General features: G+C 34.7%; 1 protein-coding gene across 1 annotated transcript in view; it reads left to right on the top strand.

Moving 5' to 3' along the window:
- The window catches only part of KCNH5 (potassium voltage-gated channel subfamily H member 5), a 251,229-nt gene that overhangs the window by 5,563 nt on the left and 221,871 nt on the right, over window positions 1-23,795 (top strand). The window contains exon 2 of the mRNA XM_016141793.2: window positions 14,620-14,743. Coding sequence (XP_015997279.1) covers window positions 14,620-14,743 — 124 coding nt within the window. The remainder of the gene's footprint in view (window positions 1-14,619; window positions 14,744-23,795) is intronic.

The raw sequence follows: 23,795 nt of genomic DNA, 5'->3' as shown, positions 1-23,795 counted from the left end.
AGAAAGGTATTTATTTCTTTTAATTATTACAGTCTTATTTTAGTTGATGATGACCAATGTTTTGTGACTAAATGAATGTGTTATCAATAAAAATAGTTTATATAAAGAAATAAATTTTAATAAATTTTAGACTAGTAGAACATTTACTTTAGCAGATAAATTTTTATTATAATAAGCCATTGAGTGTGATGGTAATATATATGAAATACAAATTTTTGCAGAAAAATGCCATATAAATAATGTTCATACTGTAAGGATGAATACATATTTTATATTTCAAAAAAATTGTCCCTAGGCAGATATCTTGATATAATTTAAATTGAATTAATGAAGTAGGATCAGTTCATGACAGTGCTTTGATTTTACTGAAAGATAATTTATTTACTTAGGACATGATTCTAGTATTGTGATGTTATTCAGACTTTTAAAATAAAATACAGAATGAAAAAAATATTTTTCAAAGTTTCCCAAACTTATTAAGCTCCCCAAAAATGTGATTAGAGATAATATTACTTTAAGAGATTTCATTTCCTATTAATCAGCAAGCCTGAATCTTGGTTTTAGGGATTCGTCTTTTTCTTTTTGGTAAGGTTCGAAAGTACTTGTTGAGAGATGCCTTGAAATGTCCTAAAAATTAATTTTAATGAGAAAATTAAAGTATGCCACACAACAATTTATAACTAAAAGAACTACATTGTGAAATCAAATAAACATGAATAACAAGCCACAACCAAAAACCAGTGACAATTGTGGTGGAAATTGAGGTTAAAGAAAATAGTTTTCATGTGGTGTAAGAAATGGATATTTATAAACATTTTCCTTTGCCAATAGCAGAGTTTTTAAAATCCTGCCGTATGTTCTTGACACACACACACACACACACACACACACACACACACACACAAATGATAACTATGTGAGATGATGGATATGTTAATTTTCTTAACTGTGATAATCATTTCACAAGTATATGTATCTGAAAACAAAGTTGTATACCTTAAATATATACAATTTTTATTTGTCAATTCTACCTCAATAAAACTGAAAAAAAAAATCCTCAATATATTCCACTAAATACTCTAGCTTAATAATTTGTGGTATGACTCCTTTGTATCACTGAGGAATGACTAAAAAGAATCATTTTAATATCCTTACTTTATATAATATAGAAGTTAATACTGGAAAGGCTTAGTTTTGAAAATATTTGATTGAATGAGGAGCAGTCATAATATTGTCTCATAAATCAGTGTGTATTTTAGACATTGTTTCAGTATTCGGTTGTATGTGGTTATCATCCAAGAGAGATAGTAAACATCCTAGATAGTAGCTTTGTGATATGTTTTCATATGGAAAAAGGTATGAAAATTAAGTGAAAAGCAAAATAATTTAGAGAGAGTAATTGAAAAGCTATTTGAAACTTTATTGAAGTGAACTTTATCTTTCTTGGGGTCTGATTCCATGAAAGAAATACAAGTACTATGTATGAAGTCCTTATTGATTTCAAGGGATAAGTGATTTGAGATCTGAGCTTAAGCACACAATCATAGCAGTTTCTCAAAGTAATGACATTCAACTGGAAAGTCATGAAAATGTTGGTATGTGAACTAAGCTCTCTAAAGATATTGGTTATATCTTACACATACTTTATACCCTCCACCATGAAGAGCACATAAAACTAAGTCCTAGTTGAATAAATGCTTTTTGATTTTGTCTCCTAAATTAGACAACTCTGTAATTGATTTCCCCCCAAAGCAATAGTGATTAAATCTAGTAAGCTTATTTAAGTAATTGTGTATTTTAAAATACTTACTCAGTGCACATATCTGAAAATGAAAATCACATGGTAGAGGGCCAGTCAAATGTGTCTCATGAGAGCGTGAGAGGTGAAGTCATAAATGATCTGCTCTTATCCTGTTCCAACTTGATGTGCAGCTGAAATTTTTTCTATCAGTTTTGTTCTCATCTCCAAGGGCCTAAAAGATGCACTATTTTATACAGGAAAGAACTGTTTAGAAATTTGCGGATTCTAATTAAATTACTTTTCATCACAATTTTCCAGTTAGGGGTTACTGATGGTAAGTTTTATCACTGCAAATCGATCCTTACCAGTTTAAGTATCTTCGGAGTGAGTTTAGCCTTGAGGAGCAGCTGCCATATCCAGTGGACTATTTAGAGACTGCAGGGCCAGCCTCAGATCACCATTTAAGTGAAAATCAAACAATTCACTTGGATTGAGGGGAAAAGTTAACCTTTATTCTGATCTTTTCTGTAAGTCTTTTCTGTCTGCTGGAATTTTTTATTTGGGGGCAAATTAAAGCACAATTAGTTCATTTTCATACATTTATAGCATTGAGAAAATAGAGGAATTCTTCAGTGAGGGTTAAATAGTCCCAGAATAAAATCCCCTAAAAACAGCTCCCATCCTTTTGCTCGACCTTCATATTCTTTCTAATTAATCATTAATGCAACAAAAATTTATGGAGTGCCTACTGTGTACTAGGCACTGATATAAGCCCTGGGGATGCATAATGAACACAATGATAAAAATGATGTGTCTTCTTTTTTTATTTGAGGGCCTCTGTACACTTTGGTTTGGAGCCATAGGTTCTGGAGGCTTGCATTGGAGTCCTGGCTCTGATGCTTACTAGCTCTGCTACTTATTTAACTGTACCTAGTTTTCCCCTCTGTAAAATACAGTACTACCTAGCTTATGGTGTTGAAGTGAGGATTAAATGAGGTAATATGTGCAAAGTGCTGAGAACAGTGTCTGGCACATAACAAACACCATATCGGTCTGTATTAGTGCTGTTATTTTTATCATTCAGACGTTTAGATCTTTGATTGCACCATCTGTAGTTGATGCCTCTGAAACTTGGTCGCCATTTCCTTTTGCATCTATTTTCAGCTGATTTCTGTCTATACTACAATGTTGAAGCTTCCTAGAAGGTTATAAGTGAGCATCCTTCTTGTGAATCCAAAGGCCTTTTATTTGTCCACATTTTTCGGGCTGTGCAGGATTTGAGACTGTGCCCTCCTACCCTTTCCACATCCATGTTCATCTTTTGGATTTCATGTCTTTACACTTTCTCCTGTTCTTTTTCTGGGCTCTCCTCCTATTCCCTTTCTATTACTTTATTCCTCTCCTCTCCTTCTGTTCTTTCCCTCCCCCTTCTCCTCTCCTTTCTTCCGAAGAATGAATAGGCCTCCAGGTTCAGCCTTCAGCTGTCTTTCTTACATCTTCACCCTTCTTTTCAGAAGTAGGCTTCTGCTCTGTGCTTGCTTTACTCACCCTGTGCTCCAGTCCTGTGTTTCCAGTGGCCTATGGAATTTCTCTTCCTGCACTCTGCACAAGCCACCTAAAACCCATTGTGGCCAGAATTGAATTTATCGTTGGTTTTGTCTTCAAACAGACTTAGTTTCTCTGGTATTTCCTCATTTTTGTCAAAGGTATTGAGGTATAATGATCAGTTATCAATCTTTAGGGATAAGAATTTTGCAATGTACTTCTTTTGTACCCTCAACAAATGCTGTGTGCAGAGTAAGTGAATTTATGCCCATTTACTATAATGACTCATTTCAGAGCATGAGACATGTTCATAACTGACATCATATGCAGCCAGTGTATGGAAATATGATGGACCAAAGAAAGAATTTCAGGTCAAAAGAAAAGAGCTGGGCTTGGGAACAAAGTATCTCCTCTGAGAGTGAGGAATGGAAGGTGTGCCACATTCTCCTTTTTCATTCCTAAAGCAGTCTCTCTTCTACTAGAGCAACCATAGTCAAGGTAACTGGTAATCTTTCTGAAACTCTATGGTGGTATTTGCAAGCTCAGAGAACAGTGCTCTCAATAGAGCAAAGGTGTTTCCACCTTGAAGAAAAAGGCTCCTGTCCTGGCTTTGCCCTTACCTACAGTGACATACTAGGACTCTCCAGTGTTATAATAATTACCTTGCATTACTGCTGGAAAAATTCAAAAGAACCACAAATGTAGTAGATCTTGCACTGTGCCTCATCAGAGTAAGGGCTGAATAAATATTCACCTTTTTCTCTTTTCTCTAGGTAAGGTTAAGTTAGGGAGATTTTTTTTTTTTTTAATCCAAAGAAAGCAAAATATTAACTGTTGAGACTTTCATAAACTGGTGGAGGATCTGAGCTTAAAATCATATGGATTCACTTTACCAAGTGCTTATTCTATTTGGAGGTAAAAACCCCAACCAAACAAACAAACATCTCTCTTCTACCCAGCAAGAAACTACTACTTGGAGCCAAAGAAATATCATTTCTCTTCACTGGCAGTACTTGGAGAATCCGAAGAAGGTGGTAGAAATGTCAACTTCTTTTTGTAACTGGCCCAGTGAAATTTGGCCAAATGAGGAATGAGTTGAATTTATGATCTGCATCTTTCCCTTAAACAATTAGCATCTAGTGCATAGACAGTAGAAAAAAAAATTTAAAAAGGACAAAATAAATTAGATTGTAAATGTATTCAGAAAGGCTCACTTCTGTTTTTCTACCAGATGTACAGGTCAGGCTAGTCTTTTAATTGAAATTCTTCATTAGTTATCTCACCATTAGTATTTGATTGCCTTAAAAGGTTAACTTCAAAGAAAATGCATAATCCCTTCAGAACAGATGCAACTCATTTGCAAAAACATGGTTTGTTTATTTTCAGGATTGAAAAGTGATGCTTAATCATTAAATATGTAGTACTTTTTCTTCCTGATAAATACATGTTGACTGATTTAGCTCTAATCCAAGATTATATGAGTAGCGAATGTCTTATAGCTTTAGGTATCTTAAGAAATTTTATTGTAATAAAATCCAGTAGAAAATTGTCATTATCTATATTCAAGTAAAGTTTTTTTTCTGTTGTATTTTGAGACTACGAATCCTATGTGCCATTATTGCAATTATGTTTTCCTTCTAATGATTTTGACAGTATACTTTTTAGAAACCCACGTTCTCATGAACAAAACACCTAGCATTAAAAGTATAAACTTTGCATTGTTGAATATTCTTTTTGTATGAGTGTGTAGAAATATTTCTATAACAAAATTGCTACTATTCCTACCACTAGAATTTTGGAAATATAAAGTTTCTCATGTGTTCTGAACCACTCTGGCTAAGTTGAAAAATAATGTCGTAAAAAAACATAGAAACTTAGAAATGTTCCTTTGATCTTGAAGAAGATGAAAAGTGAAGGCATATTTTTAACTTTGATGACAGCTGAACAAATTTGAATAAATTAACAGATATTTTTCGCATATTTCAAACTCCCACAGTGATGATGTGCTTAGTGTTGCCAATATTATTATATAATTAATAGTCTCATTGTGAAAGGTACAAAGTGTATGTATATGGGTCTATACACACACACACACACACATACATTCTCTCTCCCTCTCTCTATATTTTTATATATATAGACATATTGGAAGTGGGCAATACACCTACCAGGAATCAACATTGTGGATGTGGGCATGACATATAAATTATGCTTCTGTTTAGCCATCTGTGCCAGGACATTATTTAACCCAAATAAAATGTGTTATATGTGCTTCACGGGTTGTTCGTTTTGTTACTGTTCTAAGAAACTTAAATGTATAGATATCGCTCGCCCAGAAGACAAGTTTAAAAAATTATATACGCTTCATGATTTAAATTTACAAGTTTCCAGAGTTCAGGGAACTCTGCTTAGGAACACCTTTTTTTTTTTTTTTTTTTTTTTTTTTTTTTTTTTTTTTTTACAGAATTGTCACTTCTTTGAAGAAAAATACCTGGTGCTGTTCTTATCTATATTCTTGACAATGTCTAGCATTGCTCTAATAATTATTTAGTGCAGTATGACTTTAATAAGAATCAGAATTTTTGTATTTGTTTTGCTCATTTAATGAACATTTGTGGTGTGTGGTGACAAACTGGCATGGTCCCTGACGTCATGGGACTTGGAGTCTGGTAGGGAGACAGACATTCAGAAAATTCATATTGAATATATAATTATAGATCATGGTAAGCATTTTGAAGGAAAAGGGGAGGATGCTGCGATGAGGTGTGATGGACTAATTTCGATTAGGAGGCAGTGTCAGGGAAGGCCTTTCTAAGAAAGTAGTGTTAAATTAACACCTCAAGTAAGAGGTCATTGGATAGTTTAGTGGGCAGAAGAATATTTTAGATACGAAGAGAAAGCATGTGAATAGCCTTAAGGAGAAAAAGAGAAAATGAGTGGCTAAGGGTATGATGCTTAAAGTCCAGGGTAGTTGCATTGCAGTGGGTAAAAGAAGAGAAAGGTTGGTAACATGGACGGAGAGATAGGCTTTTCCGGGTAAGGCTTCTGCATTATATGTCAAGTGCAGTAGATACATCTCCTGGTTACATGGGTTACTTGATGTGTAATGCCAAGTTGAGTTGGAAGAAATTAGGGGACCCTCTAGGCAACTGTTCTCATTGTTCAGGCAAGAGATGATGGTGAGTTGACCTGGGATGATAGCAGCAGAGATGGGCAGAAGTGGAGGCAACTGACATGTTTTGTTAGTAGAATTATGAGGGTTTAGTGATGAATTGGGTGATGAATGAAGAGGTAAGAAGAATAACTTTCAGGGTTTTAGCTCAAGCGTCTGGATATAGAGAGAGGTAGGGAAGATTTTCCTGAGATGGGGATAACTGGAAGACAGCCAGATTGGAGTGATGCTCTGGAGATCGCCTGCACCATCCCTTTGTCGTCTAGCTCCCCTTTCATTCCCTGAAGTAAAGCAGAATGCAGCCAAAGGGGGCTTAGTGCGACTGTGTACAGAGGTGATTTTTGTATTCTACTTACGAATCTTCAGAAAAGAGTATCGCAGGCCAGATAATTGGCTTAGTCAGTCTGGTGGTTCTTGTGGAAGAGAAACATGTAGCTTCAGATTTTAATAAGAGGCTGATTCTAATGAAAAACAAAGTAAACTTTTTAGTAAAACCAAAATCTCAAACCCAAACCCAACTTTATAATGAATATTTGACACTCAGCATTGTTAAATGCCCTCTTCATTCAATCCCTTCTAGAAAACATTAGTGATTGTTACGTGGATATTATTGTGTTGCTTTTTAAGCTTCAAATTTCTCTTCTTGGTCACTGGTTTTTGGACTGTGCATTCTTTAGCTCTTTGAATCAGAGGATTGTGGAGATTGGGGTAATACTTGGAGCTGGAACTCACCTGCACTCAAGTCCTTCTTCATGGAGGCCCTACCAGTAATCTGGGAGAGCAGCTTGAAATAGCTCTCAGCCAGGTTTCCGGTTTCTGCCTGCACTTCGCCTCTACTGTTGGAACTCTGCGCCCAGGTTTTAAGGCTTTCAGAATAAGAGTGATGACTTCTGACTGGTGTGCTTCCCCAAAGATAGGACTAAAGGAACACCCTCAGAGGGAAAATCAAACTGACTTTCCTCAGAAGGAGCCCTAGACCTTGGAAAAACTATAAATTAGTAAAAATGTTTTCTGTTTCTGCTTCTTTGTATGAAGTTCTTTCCCTTTACCTCTAGTCCATGTCTTCTGTCCTTGTCAGTACTCTAGAATTCTTCTGTGTGTTTTAGCACTTCTTAAAATATCTTAAAACTTCTCTGTGCTAATGCTTTGAAATGTATCTCTCTAGGGACATTTGCATAAAAAAAGATGGAAGGGAGGGCAATAGAGAGAAAGAGGGAGAGGAAAAGATAGAGGTTTAAACCCCTCCCCCCAGAGGAAATTAACCATTGTTAATGTCCATGAAATTTCTAGATCAGAATACACAGTTTTCATAAAACACAGAACAACAAAAAAAAAAGTTATCCAATCATGTCACATATAGATAATATTGGAGTAACTCAGGAAAACATTTTTTTTTTCTTGGAATTGCTGTAGAAAGGAAAGAAACATTTCACATACTTTTGTATTATTTTAATTTACTTAATATAACTTCTTCCAGAAATTTCTATCAGCCAGGATTATTGACTTCATGGCTGGTACGATCTCCTATAGAAATGGGATTAACATGCAGAGGTATTAAGTTGAATGTAGTTATTTTCCTAGTGTCGGAAGAAATAGCATTGTAAAGAGGAAGTGCTTCCTTTATGTTATAGCAAAGCAAAAGCTTAGATAGCAGTTTAGAAATATAGTGTGAGATAATAGAAAATCTTAGACAATGTGGCCTGGTCTGTGTTTTTCCCTTACCAGACACCCTTTTCCTAAATTCAGTGAGTACTTTAATTTTCCTGGTCTGCTTTCTCATCCTTAAAAGATGGAAAGGATTCACAAGATGAGTGCATTCATGAGCTTGAGGAGGGTGGGGTGGTGGTGGTGGGGGGGAGTGGGAGGTCACCTGATGGTTTTGTTAAAATGCAGGTTCTGGGGTGGTTCCTAGATTCTGCATTGCTAATAAGCTCCCAGTTGATACTGGCCTACACTTTGAGTAGCAAGGCACTAGATAAAAGTTTTCCTAACCTGGCTGAGCATAAGACTTTCCTCCATGGCTATATTTTTGTGTTCCTCTCTGAGGGAGTCTGTTCAGTGTGCCTGCATTGGAATTTAGTAATCTGTATTTTTGACACACATTACAAGATCCTACCGTGGCCACCAGCATTTGGGAATTGTTGCAGCAGTAAATTAGTGCTTCTTTACCCTGACTGCATATTAAATCCACCTGGGAAGATTTGAGAACAAATATGGATGATTGGATCTTACTCCAAGACCAACTAAGACAGAATCTTTGAGGGATGAGGCCTGGCCCCTCCAGTCCTCCTCAGCCTCTGTCCCTATTGGACGTGCAGTCAAAATTGAGAAACACTTGTAATTCTTGGTGGACCATTTTGAATTAGGGCCTATGATTTAGTTTTCAACCTTCTAACACGAGGGAAAGGTGCTTATTTTATTTCGTGTCATTTTCTGAGAGGATACTGGATTGACTTGAAAGAATATAATGAGGTGTTTTCAAGACAGCCTCTTGCAGAGATTCATTCCAGGATCTGCACATGTGTGGAGGTCTAGTTTTTGAATTGTCGTACTGGGCCACTGCCACTTGGTAGGGATACAACCTGATTATTAGGCCCCGTATGCCAGAACATATGGTATATTTGATCTATTTGGACATGAAATGTTTGTAGACATCTTCAAGGACTGGAACAGTCTGGATCCCAAGGAAGGTTCAGTGTTCCAGAGTTCATGGCTCTTGGTATGCTAAGAACTGTGAGGACCAATCAGGACTGGTTTCCCTAAGACTGACTGATGAATATCTTAGTGTATTTGGGCTACTATAACAAAGTACCATAAATTGTGTGGCTTGTTAACAACAGAAATTTATTTTTCATAGTTCTGGAGGCTGGTAGTCTGAGATCAGGGTGCCAGCATGGTCAGGTTCTGGTGAGAACCCTCTTCTTGGTTGTAGAATGCTGACTTCTCATTGTATCGTCACATGGTGGAGAGCAGAGCGAAGGAAGCAAGCTCTCTTGTGACTCTTAAAAGGACACTAATCCCATTCACCGAAGTCATGACAACTGAGTTAAGATCTAAATAAACACAGATGTCCATTAGATGAGGGGGGAAAGGAATGGTGTTTAGGCAGTGAGAATGGCAAGTTAAAAGTTCTTACAGTGAGAGAGAACTTCAAGCTTACAAGAATACAAGAAAAATTAGTGTGGCTATCATACTCAGGGCAAGGGACAGAATGCTGAAGTTTAGCAGACTTTGAGGTCATAATAAGCCATGGAAAGGATGTGAGCATTTTGAGAGCCATGATAAGCTATCCATGTTAAAGCAGGGAGGAGACATGATCCAATTTGAATTTTAAAAAGACCTGTCTGGCTTCAGCATGGACCATCCATTGAAGAAATCCCAGAGAAAGGATCAGAATAATCCATCTAGATAGCTGTTGGAATGGTCCGGGGGGAGGTGAGGGAAGCTCGGAATTGGGAGATGATAGTGAGGATCCAGAGACATGGAAAGACTTGCAAGGTCTAGGAGATAAAGATTTGGTAATGGATTAGATATAGGAGTAATGAGAAGGATGTTGAAAGATAGGTTCTGCATTTCTGGTTTCCATAATTGCGTGGATGATGAGTCTATTATCTAAGATAGGAAACCCTGGAAAACCATCTGAGGTAGGGGAATGAAACGTCATGGACATATTCTACTGAGGTACATTTAAGATATCTAAAAGGAGAGGTCAACTTGGATATCAAGATCTAGGGTTTATAGAAGAGGTTTGATTTGGAGATATAAAATGATGAGTTACCAAATCTATGGAGAAAGGTGAAAGTATAAGAAAAGCTGATGTGGACAGATTCTAATATATACTCAATGGATGAAGAATTCTGAACCTGCAAAGGAAATGGAGGAGTGTCTAGAGAAACTGTGGACTGTTATTCCATGAAAGCTAATGATTGAGAAATTTTCAAGGAGAGAATAGTTACCAAGGCTTCTAAATTGTCAAGTGAAATGAGTAAAAAGCATCCTTTGGATTTGATGACATGGAGAAGTTGTTGGTGATCCTGGCTGTCTTGCGGTGGTGAAGACAGAAGCCAGATGGGAGTTAGTTGAGTGAATAGGAGCTGAGGAGATGGAATCAGTGAGAAGAGGGAACAGTGAATTTGTTCTGGGAAGGCTAGAGATAGATAGGTGGTAACCAGAGGGGAATGTGGCTTAGTGGTACTCACTGAATGTGCCATAGGGAAGGTGGAATTGAGCTGGTTCTTAAAAGTTTTGATAGGCAAAAGGATGGAGGAAGTGTTTTGAGTGGACAGTAGGCATCATGAGTGAGTATATCTTGGTGGTATAATGAGGAAACTGGCCTAACTGCAGTAGTATGGACCTTAGGAGTAATGAGAAATATGTTTGTATCGGTGGGGAGGGTGAGACTTAATTTCAGAGGGCTTTGAAAATCTGGGAGAGGATTCGCTGATGTAACTAATTGGGAGTCTTGATCTAAATGAAGAATGGTAGGATGGAGGTAGGGCTTCAGGGAGACAGTGAACAGTAGTGTGAAAGCCAGACTGAATATCAGGATGAACCGAAGCAAGGAGAGCATGCATTTATCTGTGGCCCATAGTTATGTAGGCATGGAGTGCGGCATATGGATTAGAAAGGGTAAACTGGCTAGGACCTGGCCTGCGCAAAGAGGGGAAAGAAGTTAATTTCTGATGATTGTATTATAAATATTTACAATTGATGCTATATATAAAAGACCATGTAGCATTTATACTTTATGAAGCATTTTTGTGTATATAAGCTACTTTAATCTCCACTTTAACCACCCTGTGCACAAATCTTAAGTGTACAGCACAATTAGTTTTGACAAATGCATACTGCCCGTGTAACTTATACCTTCATGCAGGTAAAGAATAATAACCTTTGCAAGAAAGTTATTTTTGCCTCTTTCTTGGTAGGCCCTCTACTATCCCACAGTTGAATATGAATATGCTACAATTTTAAATACAATCTCTTGTTGATGGACATTTGCATTGTTTTCAGTTTTTGGCTACTATGAATAGATCTGATGTGAACATTTTTTTGCAAGTCTTTTTGTTAACACGTTTTCATTTCGCTTGAGTAAATGCCTAGAAGTGAAATTTCTAGGTCATAGTTGAATATTTAACTTTACAAGAAATGATTTTCTTAAGTGATTGTACCATTTTATATTTGCACTGGGAAATTCTAAAGAGTTTGAGTTCCACATTTTCATCAACATTTCATATTATTAGTCTTTATAACTACTGTAGTGGTCGAACAGTGATGTGCTTTTAGTTTATATTTCCCTGATGCTTGGTGATGGTGAACTTCTTATTCTTGTGCTTACTGGCCATTGTATATATTCTTTTGTGAAATGTCTTCAGGTCATTTGCTTATTTTGTTATATAAGTCACTTGTCCTTTTGTAGGATTTTTTTTTTCGTTGTTTGTATTCTGGATAGGAATTCTTTCTCAGCTATCTATCTGTACTGTGAATTTTTTTCTCTTGGTCTGTGGATTTCCTTTTCATTTTCTTGACAGTGTCCTTGAATGAGCAGTTTGTTTTAATTTTGATGGTGTCTAATTTATTTAATAATACTTGCTTTTATGACGATTTTTATATGAGTCTTATCTAAGGAATTTTTGTCTTCACCATTGCAAAGATTTCCTTCTGTTTTCTTTTTAGTTTTCATTCTTGTATCTAGATCTATGATACATTTTAAATTGTTTTTGTGTATGTGTGTGGTGTGAGGTAGGGGTCATAGTTCAATTTCTGCTCACATGAATATCCAATTGTTTTAGTATAGTTCATTGAAAAGATTTATTTGCCCTTTAAATTACCTTGAATCTTTGCAAAAAGTCGGTTGACCATTTATGTGAGGCTCTGTATCTTTTTTTCTCTATTTTTTGTTTTCAGCAGTTGTATCGTTATCTTCCTACTGTGGCTTGCTTCATGTTTGTCTTGCTTGAGGTTTACTGAGCTACGATCTATTGGTTGCTATTTGTCATGTTGTTTGGAAAAATTTTAGTCACCATTTATCCAAATAACATTTATGCTTTATTCTATCTTTTTTTTTTTCCAGACTCAACTAAATATATTTTAGACTGCCTGTCTCTTTATTCTTTTTCTCTCTTTGCTTCAGTTTGCAGTAACTTACACTGACATGTTTTTAAATTGTTCTTTATTTTTCAGGGTCCAATTTACTGTTAAACGTATCCCATGCATTTTTTTATTTCAGATATCATATTGTTTATTTCTCTGTTCCCATGTTAACCTCTTTCTCTATTGCCTAATTTTTACCTTGATTAGTGTCACAATTCTCTCAGTTTTTTTTATTCATGCCTGATAATTTTTAATTATATGCTGGACATTGTATTTATACATTGTATGGATTTTGGATTTTATTTTTTCCTTTGAAGAACAGTATATTTTATTTAGCAGGTAGTCAAATTACTGATGGATCACCTTGGTCATAACTTTAGCCTTTTTTGTGTGTGTGAGTGTGTGAGAGTCCATATTCTACATTTTTGATTTTAGTCTCAAGTCACAGACTTTTATCCTGGGACTTGTTTCTTACTCCTAAAACATGGCCTAACTGGAAATCTTGTGAAATTTACCAAGCTTCTCTAACTTGATAGGACTAGACTCTGAAATTGGTCTTGGAGACTTGGGGAGCTGGTGAAATTTCTGCCTACCTCTTAGTCTTCTCCTCATTTCTGGACTTGATGAGTTCCTTTGTAGTCTTATCCTGTGCACGCACAGTTCAGGCCTCAGAGAAGGACTTGAAGTATATTTATATATAAATTTATGGCTCCATATGTCAAAGAATCTCCCTATTAACTTTAATCTGCTCTGGCCACCCTAAATTGTGACCTTTCACTTTCCTTTTAGAACTCTGTCACCTATGAACTATATGTATTGGGAAGTGCTCTCAGGGAAAAACAGTTAAATGAATATCTCACTTAATGTATCTCCCTTTCTTCAAGGGTTTGTCTTTTCCAGTTTATATTTATTCTCGGTTGGTTTTTAGTGTTTTGAGACAGATTTCTTTTCATATTTCGTCCTATGCTTCTTGATTTAGCATATATTTTGCTAAGTTGTAATTGGTTGTTACATATTTGTTTTTCTTAATATGTAAGTTTTTTTGAGAGTAAAAATATGTTTTACTGTTACTTATTCTAGCCTATTGCCTCACCCAAACTAGTGCCTTTTACTTAGCAGTTACTCAGTAAATGTTGAATTCTATTGTTATTTTTATGAAGACCAACTGTGAGTCAGGGTTTAAACTTAGTTATCTACTCATTAGTTAATTTATCTTTTTAGTGCATTACTCTGAATATGAGTTCAAAGGGTATTTTTTTTAGGTAAATATTTTTAATACTTTAAAGTATTTTTAAAAACATTTTTACTTTTAAAATATTTATTTAAAAATAACTTTTTATTTTTATACTTTATATTTTAATTTTAATTCCTTTTAATGCTAACATATTTATGATGTTATCTATAATTTGCTAAAGTTATTGCTTATGACTTTGAAAAATAGACCAGAGATGTTTCTTTATTTAGAATAAAGAGTTTCCAAATTCTGTGTAGTGTGTGGTTGAGAATAATATCTTTGAATAATTTTATTTTAAAAAGAGATTCTTCAGTGGTATTTTAAATTAGACTTCTTAAGATCAATCTAATTTTTAAACAAAGAATTTGTTTCATAAAGTCAAAAATACATTAATTGAATTTTTGGAGGAGCCATTTAAGCTTGCCTCTCTTATCAAGTCCAGAGTTCTCAATTTATGAAGAAGTGATTGTAGCCCTAATCTTAATAAACTCATCTGTTTTTGCGTGTCATTATTATAGTTATTAACATTTATTTAATATTAACCGTACCTTGTTTTCATAGCTTAGCGGATATTTGAATGCAAAGAGCTATTATAAAATGGCTTCTCTTCAGTGGAGTTTTTAGTTTAAATGCAAAACTTTTATTTATTGCAGAACTCATTTGTTGATCATGTTAAATTGATTGAGTCAATTTTAAGAATAGGTTTTATTATGTGTAACATAAAAATGCATAGTTGCATTTGTCTATCTTTATGAATTTGTCTTTTTGATTACTTGAAAGAAGTACATTGTTAAATATAGCTAAAAATCTTCCTTTTTCTTCTTTCTTCTTTAGAATCGAGTTTCTTACTGGGAAATGCCCAAATTGTAGATTGGCCTGTAGTTTATAGTAATGACGGTTTTTGCAAGCTCTCTGGGTATCATCGAGCTGACGTCATGCAGAAAAGCAGCACTTGCAGGTAGGTAATAGAACAGTTCAGGAACCTTTTCTGAAGTTTAACTAATTGCTGAATGTGGTTAAAAAGCTTAAACTGACTCAGACTCACAGTGATACCGTGATTTATAATAAATATATATTTGAATCATAGAACCCTGAGCTGGTGTCCCGAGAATTGCTTGTTGTTGGTGTGGAGGAATCCTCCCCCCAACACAGTAGAATTAACACCAGAACTTACTTACTCACATGTAAAAACTATAAGGTAAAAGTTACATTAGAATACTAAGGAGACGAAATTGTCAATGGCAACATATGGTTTAAAAGCCATTAGTGAAAATTTTTGCAAAGAGAAGGATTTCTGCATATCTGTGAGTTTATGAATTTATTCAATAAATTTTTTTTGTAACTTACGAGTCAAAGACTATTCTAGATGCTGAATGATCAAGGAAGCATCCTATATCAGGGAACTGCTGATGACATCAGCACTTCCTGAGCTGCTAAAACTGTCTTGAACAAAATAAACAACCCCTAACCAAGTAGGACATGTTCATGAACAATTAAAGAGCATCAAAATAAAGTTCTTGCATCCTGTGTAAATCATACATACTTTGTCATGTTGATGCCTTGTACTGTTGCTATTTTGTTTGACTTATGTAAAACACAATCTGACATTTATATTATTTATAACAATTCTTTTAAAAATGAGCCATATCTGTGAGTTAAAGAGAGTATTACAAAAAAAAAAAGTTCATAAAAAAAGAAAACTCTATATAAGAAACCAATTTATAACTGAAATTTTTTCACAATGTTTCAATAAAGCCAGATGGGATGTTTTATCTTGAGTTAATTTTTCTTTAAAGATCTCACTTATCTAAGCACCCAAATCATGTTATTTTAGAACTACAAGGGATCTGAATTATTTTCTATTTCAAATCTTTTTGATTTTCAGAGGAAAAAATGGAGGTAGAATTTTATACTAAGAGACTTGCCCATAAATTATTTATCTGCCCACAATGATTTATTTATCCTTTTTCTACCCTTTTATGCTGATAAACATGTGCATATACAAATATATGTATTCTGCATCTTCATGGAGGGCAAGGATTTCATATTATATGGGTTTAAACCTAATCACACATAGGAATCTCTGAGAGAAGTTTTACAAGACATAGATTTTCTTACCTAACCTCAAACCTATTAAATCAGAATCACCCAAGGTGGGTAGGTGGGGGCAGGAATCAGTAATTTTAACTATCAGCTTCGATGGTTCCGATGCTTAACCAGGTTTGAGAAATATTCTGCCAAACATCCTTTTCATTTATCATTTTCTAAATGATCCTCACTTTTCTCTTTACTACATCATTCTCACACTGAGTCTTCACTCCCATATCTGAAATTGGTAAATGGAATGATGAAAAACTGTGGTCCTTTGTTGAGAAATCCCCTTTGGAACCACTTAACGCCTTTCACGCCTTAACTGTTGAGTAGATATTAGCTCTTGGGCTAGTGCTTCCACTAGGGTGTATGATGTAAATTCTTGGAGATTAAGGTTTGTATTGAATGTCTCTGTTCCCTAATGTCTCAGCAGAGTTTAGATTAGGAAAAGGTTTTATGACAGATCTTACTTGTGGAATAGACTCTGTAAAGAGATCCAGAGAATGTAGGTAGGTCCTCGTCTTGGGCTGTGGACATCCCATCATCACGCCAATGCCTGTTTCAATGCCATCTTCCTCCTGAAGGTATTTATGATTCTCTCAACAAGATGCGGTTTCCCCCTTCTGACTCCCCACAGTTCATCATTTGGCATCATCACATGGTTAAATTAGCTTTCCTTATCCCTTGGGCTTTTCTTGCTGCTGCTTTTGTCGTTTTTGAGAAGTATTGCTCTTCATATGTGGATGTGTTTTAAAGTCCTGCTGCCATCTATTCTTGCTTCCCAAGAATCCGCCCCACCCTCAGGTTGTTTTCTTTAGCATGTGCAGTTTTCGTACAAAAGAGTTCATTTAAAAAATGCCGACATGTTATATTAGCATATTCTCTCCCCTTAAAGAGTTGCTTTTTCCCTCCCATCATCAGTACCAGATTATAAATTGAAAGTAGGGATTCCATCTTGTACATTTTTGTATGCACTAGGACACAGCTCAGTGTTTTGTGTCAGTATTTGTTGAATGGGGTTGGCGTGTTTTACATAAGCCCTAACCTAGGTCTCACGTGCTTCCATATAACATGCTTTTATTTATTGTATTTCACCCTGAGGATTATGGTATTTGAGGTGGGTAATAGAGAGGAACACTTTGGATTATGTTATGCTTTTTCACTGTGAGATGAAGTATGCAAGTCTCCCTCAAACCTCTCTTTCATGATTTTAGAGACTATTTTCAAAATGATAATATTCTTAACATAAGCAGTTATTACTTGATTGCACAAAATGCCCAGTATATTTAGCTAATCTAAAAATTGCAGTAAGTTTAATGCCCTCACAGAGCAATGAAGACTAGCAAATGATATTTGAGCCCTATCAGGTTTTCTAAGAGGCATAGTTTGTTTTTATGTACTCTCCTTTTAAATTTCCTCATCCCTTTTTCAAATTAAACTATACTCATTTTATGTCGCAGTATATTTTAGAAGAATGAAGATTGGAAAATAATCAAAATGTCCAGTAGTAGATTTGTTAAAAAATATGGCAAAGCCCTAACTTTCTAAATCTTATGTTGGAAGGATAATGACTCTGGAAGAAGCTAACAACATGTTATTCAGTAAAAAATAAAATCAACCAACCGACCAACCAAACAAAACAATCAGTTTACAAAGCAGTATCTGCAACATGGTTCTCATTTGTTTACAAATTTCCTGTATAAATCTATAAAAGCCTTTGAATATGAAACACAAGGAAACTGAAGGAAGAAGGAAGAAAATTATGTACACATTTATAAATACAGCAGCAAAAAGTTATAGTTTTGGAATTACTGAAATTCAATTGAGTATAGAGATAAATTATTTGACATTGAGGATAGCTTTGTAAATAATGCAAAGAATTTTATTGATTTTAATAATAATAAGTTTTAAACAAACATAACAGGATAAGAAACTACAAATCAGTGGGCATCAGTTTGTATGGAAAAATTATGACACTTTCGATGTTCAAAAAAATCACCTTTATATACCACTTGCATTAGATGAATTAAAGTCAATAAGATTAAAGTAATAACTGAGTAAAGACTAATGTTCTATTTTTTAAATGTTCAAATATAAATTTTTTTATGGGAAAATTAAAAACTCTGGGTTGTGAACATACAATGCAATGTATTTGTAACTTACTATTGAATGATACACCTGAAACTTATTTTGTTAATCAATGTCACCCAATAATTTTAGTAAAAAAATAGTAGTTTGTGATTTTACAATATCAAGAGGCTAAGATTTCTTTCCTTTCGCTTTCTTTCTCTCTCTCCTTCCTTCGTTTGTTTCTTTGTTTGTTTTTTGTCCTTCCAAAACCTTTCCTCATTAGATTAGGTACAAAAAATCTAAAGAGAAATATTCCTCAGTTTGTCCCAGTATTATCATCGTACTCTCTGTGGGCAAGCTATTTTTTTTTTTTCTTTTAATCGTTTTCCCCTTCATTGTATCCCCCTTCCTCTTCCATAGTTATTTATTATAATGTGTTTATTTATGTCTTTCTACTCTATATTTTGTTTATTAAATATATGTATTCTTAAAAAATATAACTTCATGTGTGTTTGTTTTTTAAGACCCACATAATTTGTATCATGCAGTAAGACTTATAGTTTCTTATTTTTTTCACTCAATGTTATATTTTTGAGATTTTTTATGTTGCTATGTGATAATCTGTTTCATTATGTCTGACTGTTGTATAATGCTCCAGTTTCTTCCCAGCTTTCATTTTATTTATCTGTTCTATTAGTCATAAGCTCCAACTTCTGACACTTTGCTGCCTCAAACAACTTGGAGATCGATATCCTCCTATACTTTTTCTTGTGGCCCCATGTGAGAAGTTTTCTGTCTATGCCCAGAAATAGGATTGCTAGGTAGTAGGATATATATGGAATTTATAAATTAACTGCTCTCAGATTGCTGTCAGGTAGTCTTCTATTTTTACTCTCACCACACATGAGTTGAGGATATTAGTTTTCTGACATCTTGTGCTTCATAATAGTATATAAATTTCTATTTTAATAAATATGATGTATGCTATGTACTGTCTCATTCTTGTTTTAGCTAAAATTAAAAAAATATCTTTATGACACTTCAGAATTTCTAGAATTTCAAATCTAGTCCATTTTATTGTCTAATAATTGCATTCCATGCCTTTGGATTGTTTTGCTGTTTATTGAAGGACACAAAACACATTGCATGTTTGATGGAGATTGTAGGTTCTGAGGCAATAGTGTTTAAAACATATGATTGTATCTTAAGACCCCTAGGAAACCCTGACATTCAAGACTTACTCTCATAGTTTGGGTAGTAACCACTTTAGCATTTTATCTTTCATTAACTGGAAACATTTAAAAGCCCATTCTACTTTTTTCTCTCCTTTTTTAATTTATTTTTATTTTTTATTTTTATTTTTTTTAGGATAAAGAGGTGAGAAGAGCAATTATGTAGGTAAGGAAGATTGGAGTAGATAGATGCTTTCGAAATCTTTTTTTTTTTTTTTTTCTGGAAAGGCCCATTAATAATCCTTTGCCTAAGCCATCAAATTAGAGAATGAAGCAGAGATATTAAGAGACAGTTTATTGGATGTATTTCACAAGTAGTTTTATTAACACAAGATTATCTCAGCCAACGAGAGCACATTACACATGATGGATGTCAGTCAGTCTAGTTGCATTTGCCTGACGGCGCTACTTCTTACAGTGGCACTGAGGGAAAGTGTTGGACACCAGAGGTGCCTCAGTGATGTTCATGCTCCGAGGTTAGAGATGTCCAGGGCCATCCCTAGAATCCTTTAATTACGTCATGAGTCTGACCTTTATGACTCTATCTAGTCTAGTCCTCTTAAGCCCATATTAATTAATGGGTTGTGAAACCTTTTGGTCACAATCTTCTATATAAAGTAATGTTTTGATTTATTCCAAAATTATTTTTTTTTCAGAGTTTGAAAGCTGTGTTCTTATTTATTTCTAAATTCTCCTTCTCCTCCTCCTCCTCCTCCTCGTCCTCCTTCTCCTCCTCCTCCTCTCTCTTAAGCATCTTTTTTGATCCTTTGACTGCAGATCTCAGCCCATTCTCCCATTAACTTTTGTGATGATTTTACTCTTGTGGCTGCTTCTGTGCCAAAGACCACATTTACCAACTGCATTAAGTTAATCTGTGTGGTGTCTGTAATGAAGCATTTGCTAGTATGTGAACTACAGCCTGTAGATGGTATTATTTTTTTTTCTAGTGGTGACTGAATGTAGTGTTTTAGTCCAGGAACATTGTTTGACTATTAGTGATTGAGATAGATGGAAGAAATCATGATTAGGTTATACATTTTTTTCCAGTTTTTAAGGTTCCTTTCTCCCTCAGAAGTCTATCAATATAATAGCCATTCTTACTGTGAGGAATCATAATGAGGCTTGCTTGTGAGATTTTGATGGCAGAACAAGGGATCTAGGAATAAGTAAATCCTGTTATAAACCAAAGTCACCTGTCTCCATAAGTTTCCTAGGGCCCAATATACACAAAAGATATACTGCCAAATGCTTAGGCAAGCTGGACATGGCTTAGCCCAGGCCTGAGGAAAACTGCTTTACTCCCAGGACCAAATCTTACTACCAGTTATTTGTGTGGCAAGAGAAGTGGCTAGATCATCCAGGAGCAGGCCCTGGGTGAGTTTATGCTTCCACCTCATGGGCTTGCAAAGAAGACACACAGAACGATGGGCATCTCCTTTTAAGACTCAGTGATCGTGTCCATTAGCAAGTGTAGCCCAACCACTGTCCTAGAATGGTGCAGAAGCAATGGGATTGGGGCTGGAAGGGTCTTCTTCTAAATTCACCCACAAGAAGCATTCTGGTAATAACTCAGCCATTATGTAAGCCAGTCTAATTTGCAACTTCATGTGCATTATCCCTTTAATCTCACCCTCTGAGCTATATTAACATTATCATCATTCTACTGATGAGGAAACTAAGAGTGAGCGAGGTTATACCACTTGTCTGTGAATTATAGTCCTACAAGTGCAGTGGTCCTCTGTTACATCATGACTGCTTAATATCATAGCAGAGATAGATTGCTTCTGTGCATCTAATTTTTCCTTCCAATCAAACATACAGTGCAGTTGTAGAAGTAATTTATAATAACAGTGAAACAGTGTAAGAAATAAAAGACTATCTTTTTAAAAAGTGTTATGATTGTAATAGTTTGGGATTTTTTTCTTAAAAATGCCTTTATATTCTTAGTACAGGAGATTTTAGCATTAGAAGGGCTAAAATAATGAAGAATATATAATAAGATTTTCATAGTTTATTTGAAAAATTGCTGATTTTCATCTTCTCTCTTGAATTTTGGCTGAATCAAACTTGTGTTGTATTTCCTAAGTGGTATTATTACATCAGTTTCTAAAACAGTCTCTTTTTAGTTGTAACTTAATTTTATATTCTATTAGAGTGTATTTTTTTTATGATCCTAATTGTCTGTTATATTATAGATGCTTTTTAAAATGTTTTTTTTATTGTTCTTGTTGACCAGTTTTAATTAAATATTGTGCTTCAGTTTATTGAATCTTGACATTTAGTAAAAGGAGTAAAATGGTTTTTATTTTCTTAAGACCACAAACATTTAGCTAGCTTATCTTTTTATTTTTGTTTCCAATGTCTTCTCTTTATTAAAGAGTTTTTAGATTAAAAATCCAGTCAATTATCATTATCATCATTTAAAAAACCTGGTTGATTAAAAAAGTTCACCTGTTTGTAAAGAATATTATTAACAGTATTAAACTAATATTTTATTTTTTGGAGGAAGGGACTTTGTGCTTTCTAACTGAAGTATTCTAATTTAACTGCAGTGCCTTCAAGAGATTTTCATAAAACTCACAAGAGCTGAAACCCAGGCTTGGGTGGGAACAGTGGCTTTTCACTGCCATCTTACAGGCAGATGCTGAAGTTTCAGGTGTTAGTTTAGCTATAAGGTTAAGGAATTAGAGTCTGTTATTTTATTCTGAGATTCTTATTCATTTTTACTATTATAATGACAACTATCTTTTTTTTTTTTTTAATACAAGTTTGAAATATTGTAATCAAAAAGGCAAGCTTCAGACTGGTAGGGCAATCTTTGGTCTGCCTCATCTGCTTCCTTTCATTTCTTAGGTTTTGGAATTCTAGTTTCTTAGGTTAGTGTTACCTTAAGATTGGCCAGTGTTGCTCTAATTCCTAGTTGTGATATGGCCTTGCTTTGAATCCTGCTAGTTTTTGGTGGGTCCTACTAACAAACTATGCTTTTCAAGTTGTAAATTTTCTAGATTGTTACATTTAGAGGTAGTTTTTCCAAGAGGATAATGAATCTTAACCTTCAGGGGCCCTAACTTGAGTAGATGTCTTGCAAGCCTCTGTGCCTAATTTTGTTTTATAATTTCATATTCTTTTCCTTAAAGAGGGCTCCTAAAATTGTACAAGCTTCAGGCCCCACCACACTTGGATTTGCTTCTGGCCAACATGCTAACTCATTGAAAACTGGAAAAAAAGCAACAATAAAGATATACTTGAGGCATCAAAAACTTATTCCTTCCTCGTGGGAACAATGACCTATCCAAGTACACTAGCTAGTAGAACTGTGTGTCTAAAACCAGATGAACAATTGATGATCGTGAAAGCATCAGGAATAGAGTTGTAGAGGCTTGTAGTCCTTAACCGAGTTCTGTTTTGTAGACTCTCAGATTTTTGATGAATTTCTTGTAGAAAAATATGTAATTTCAGACATTAGGAAAATTCACATGACATGTAAAAGCTCACTCTTTAATTTTTTTGTATGTTCCTTTAGCCATAGCAATAGTGTATGTCTTCTTCAATTTGCCACCTCTATTTTCCTCCCATTAACCTTATTTGTATATATATTATTAAACAATCCACATAAATGAGAATATCAGTGTTATATGTGTAATATGAAATGTTCACATTTCATATAGTATGAAAGTATAAAAAAGATCATACGTTCTGAAACCATGTAATACTATCCTAATACTCTTTGGAAAAAATGTTCTGTGACCTTTAACAATGTTTGTCAAAACATTAAAAACTCTCTTACTGTTGATTATAAATGCATGAAAACAGTATTAGTAGAACTATTATTTATTTAGTACACTGTGATTCAGAACATTAGAAGCATTGAGAATTAAAGTGTTTCATTTCTTTGTGAAAAACCAGCATGGATCATTTGAACGTTTCTTGCTTTCTTATAATATTCTTATAATATTACTTATGACACAAACAGAGCATTTTTTTCTGTCTCTGCAAATAGTCATACTTCCCTCTAGGTTTGAATCAGCTTTAACTCTTCTCTCCTTCCACTCGCACTATTGTGAACTATCTCCTAGGGCTTCTTTAATATCATTTTTTTTTTAATTGGCATCACTTACTCTGAGAAACCTTGATCTTTTTTGTTGCAATCACTTTCTTGATTTACATTGATAAATTCACCTTCACTAAGGTTCTCTGGCTGCATATCTAGACTCTCTCAATGGCAGTAATGCTAGCTTTCCCACATTCATCTCTTTCTTCTATAACTTCATTTATGTTTAATTCATATTCTCTTTCGGCATTATCATTTTCATTTCTTTGATGGGCTTTAATCTTTGATGGCTAATTCTTGCTTTTGATTTCTATTTTTATAAAATGTAATAAGGATTTATCGCTGCAAGACAAGTAAGCAACATGACTACATACATGCTTTGATTCTGTGTGTGAACTAAGAGATGCACGATGAGCAATACCAACAGGCTTTGAAAGAAGTGAGGTGATTGGCCACTGGTCATGGTGTGTTATTCATTATTTACTAGTGATTTGTAGACTGAAGAGCTACCAGCAGACTTTGAACTTCATGTGATTATTCCCAGTTAATAGTCTTTGGTAACTGAA

The sequence above is a fragment of the Rousettus aegyptiacus genome, unplaced genomic scaffold (genome assembly GCF_014176215.1).
Source record: "Rousettus aegyptiacus isolate mRouAeg1 unplaced genomic scaffold, mRouAeg1.p scaffold_m13_p_3, whole genome shotgun sequence".
In the NCBI taxonomy this organism is placed as follows: domain Eukaryota; kingdom Metazoa; phylum Chordata; class Mammalia; order Chiroptera; family Pteropodidae; genus Rousettus; species Rousettus aegyptiacus.
The sequence above is the reverse complement of the archived record's forward strand: the minus strand, read 5'-3'. Positions and strand labels throughout refer to the sequence as shown.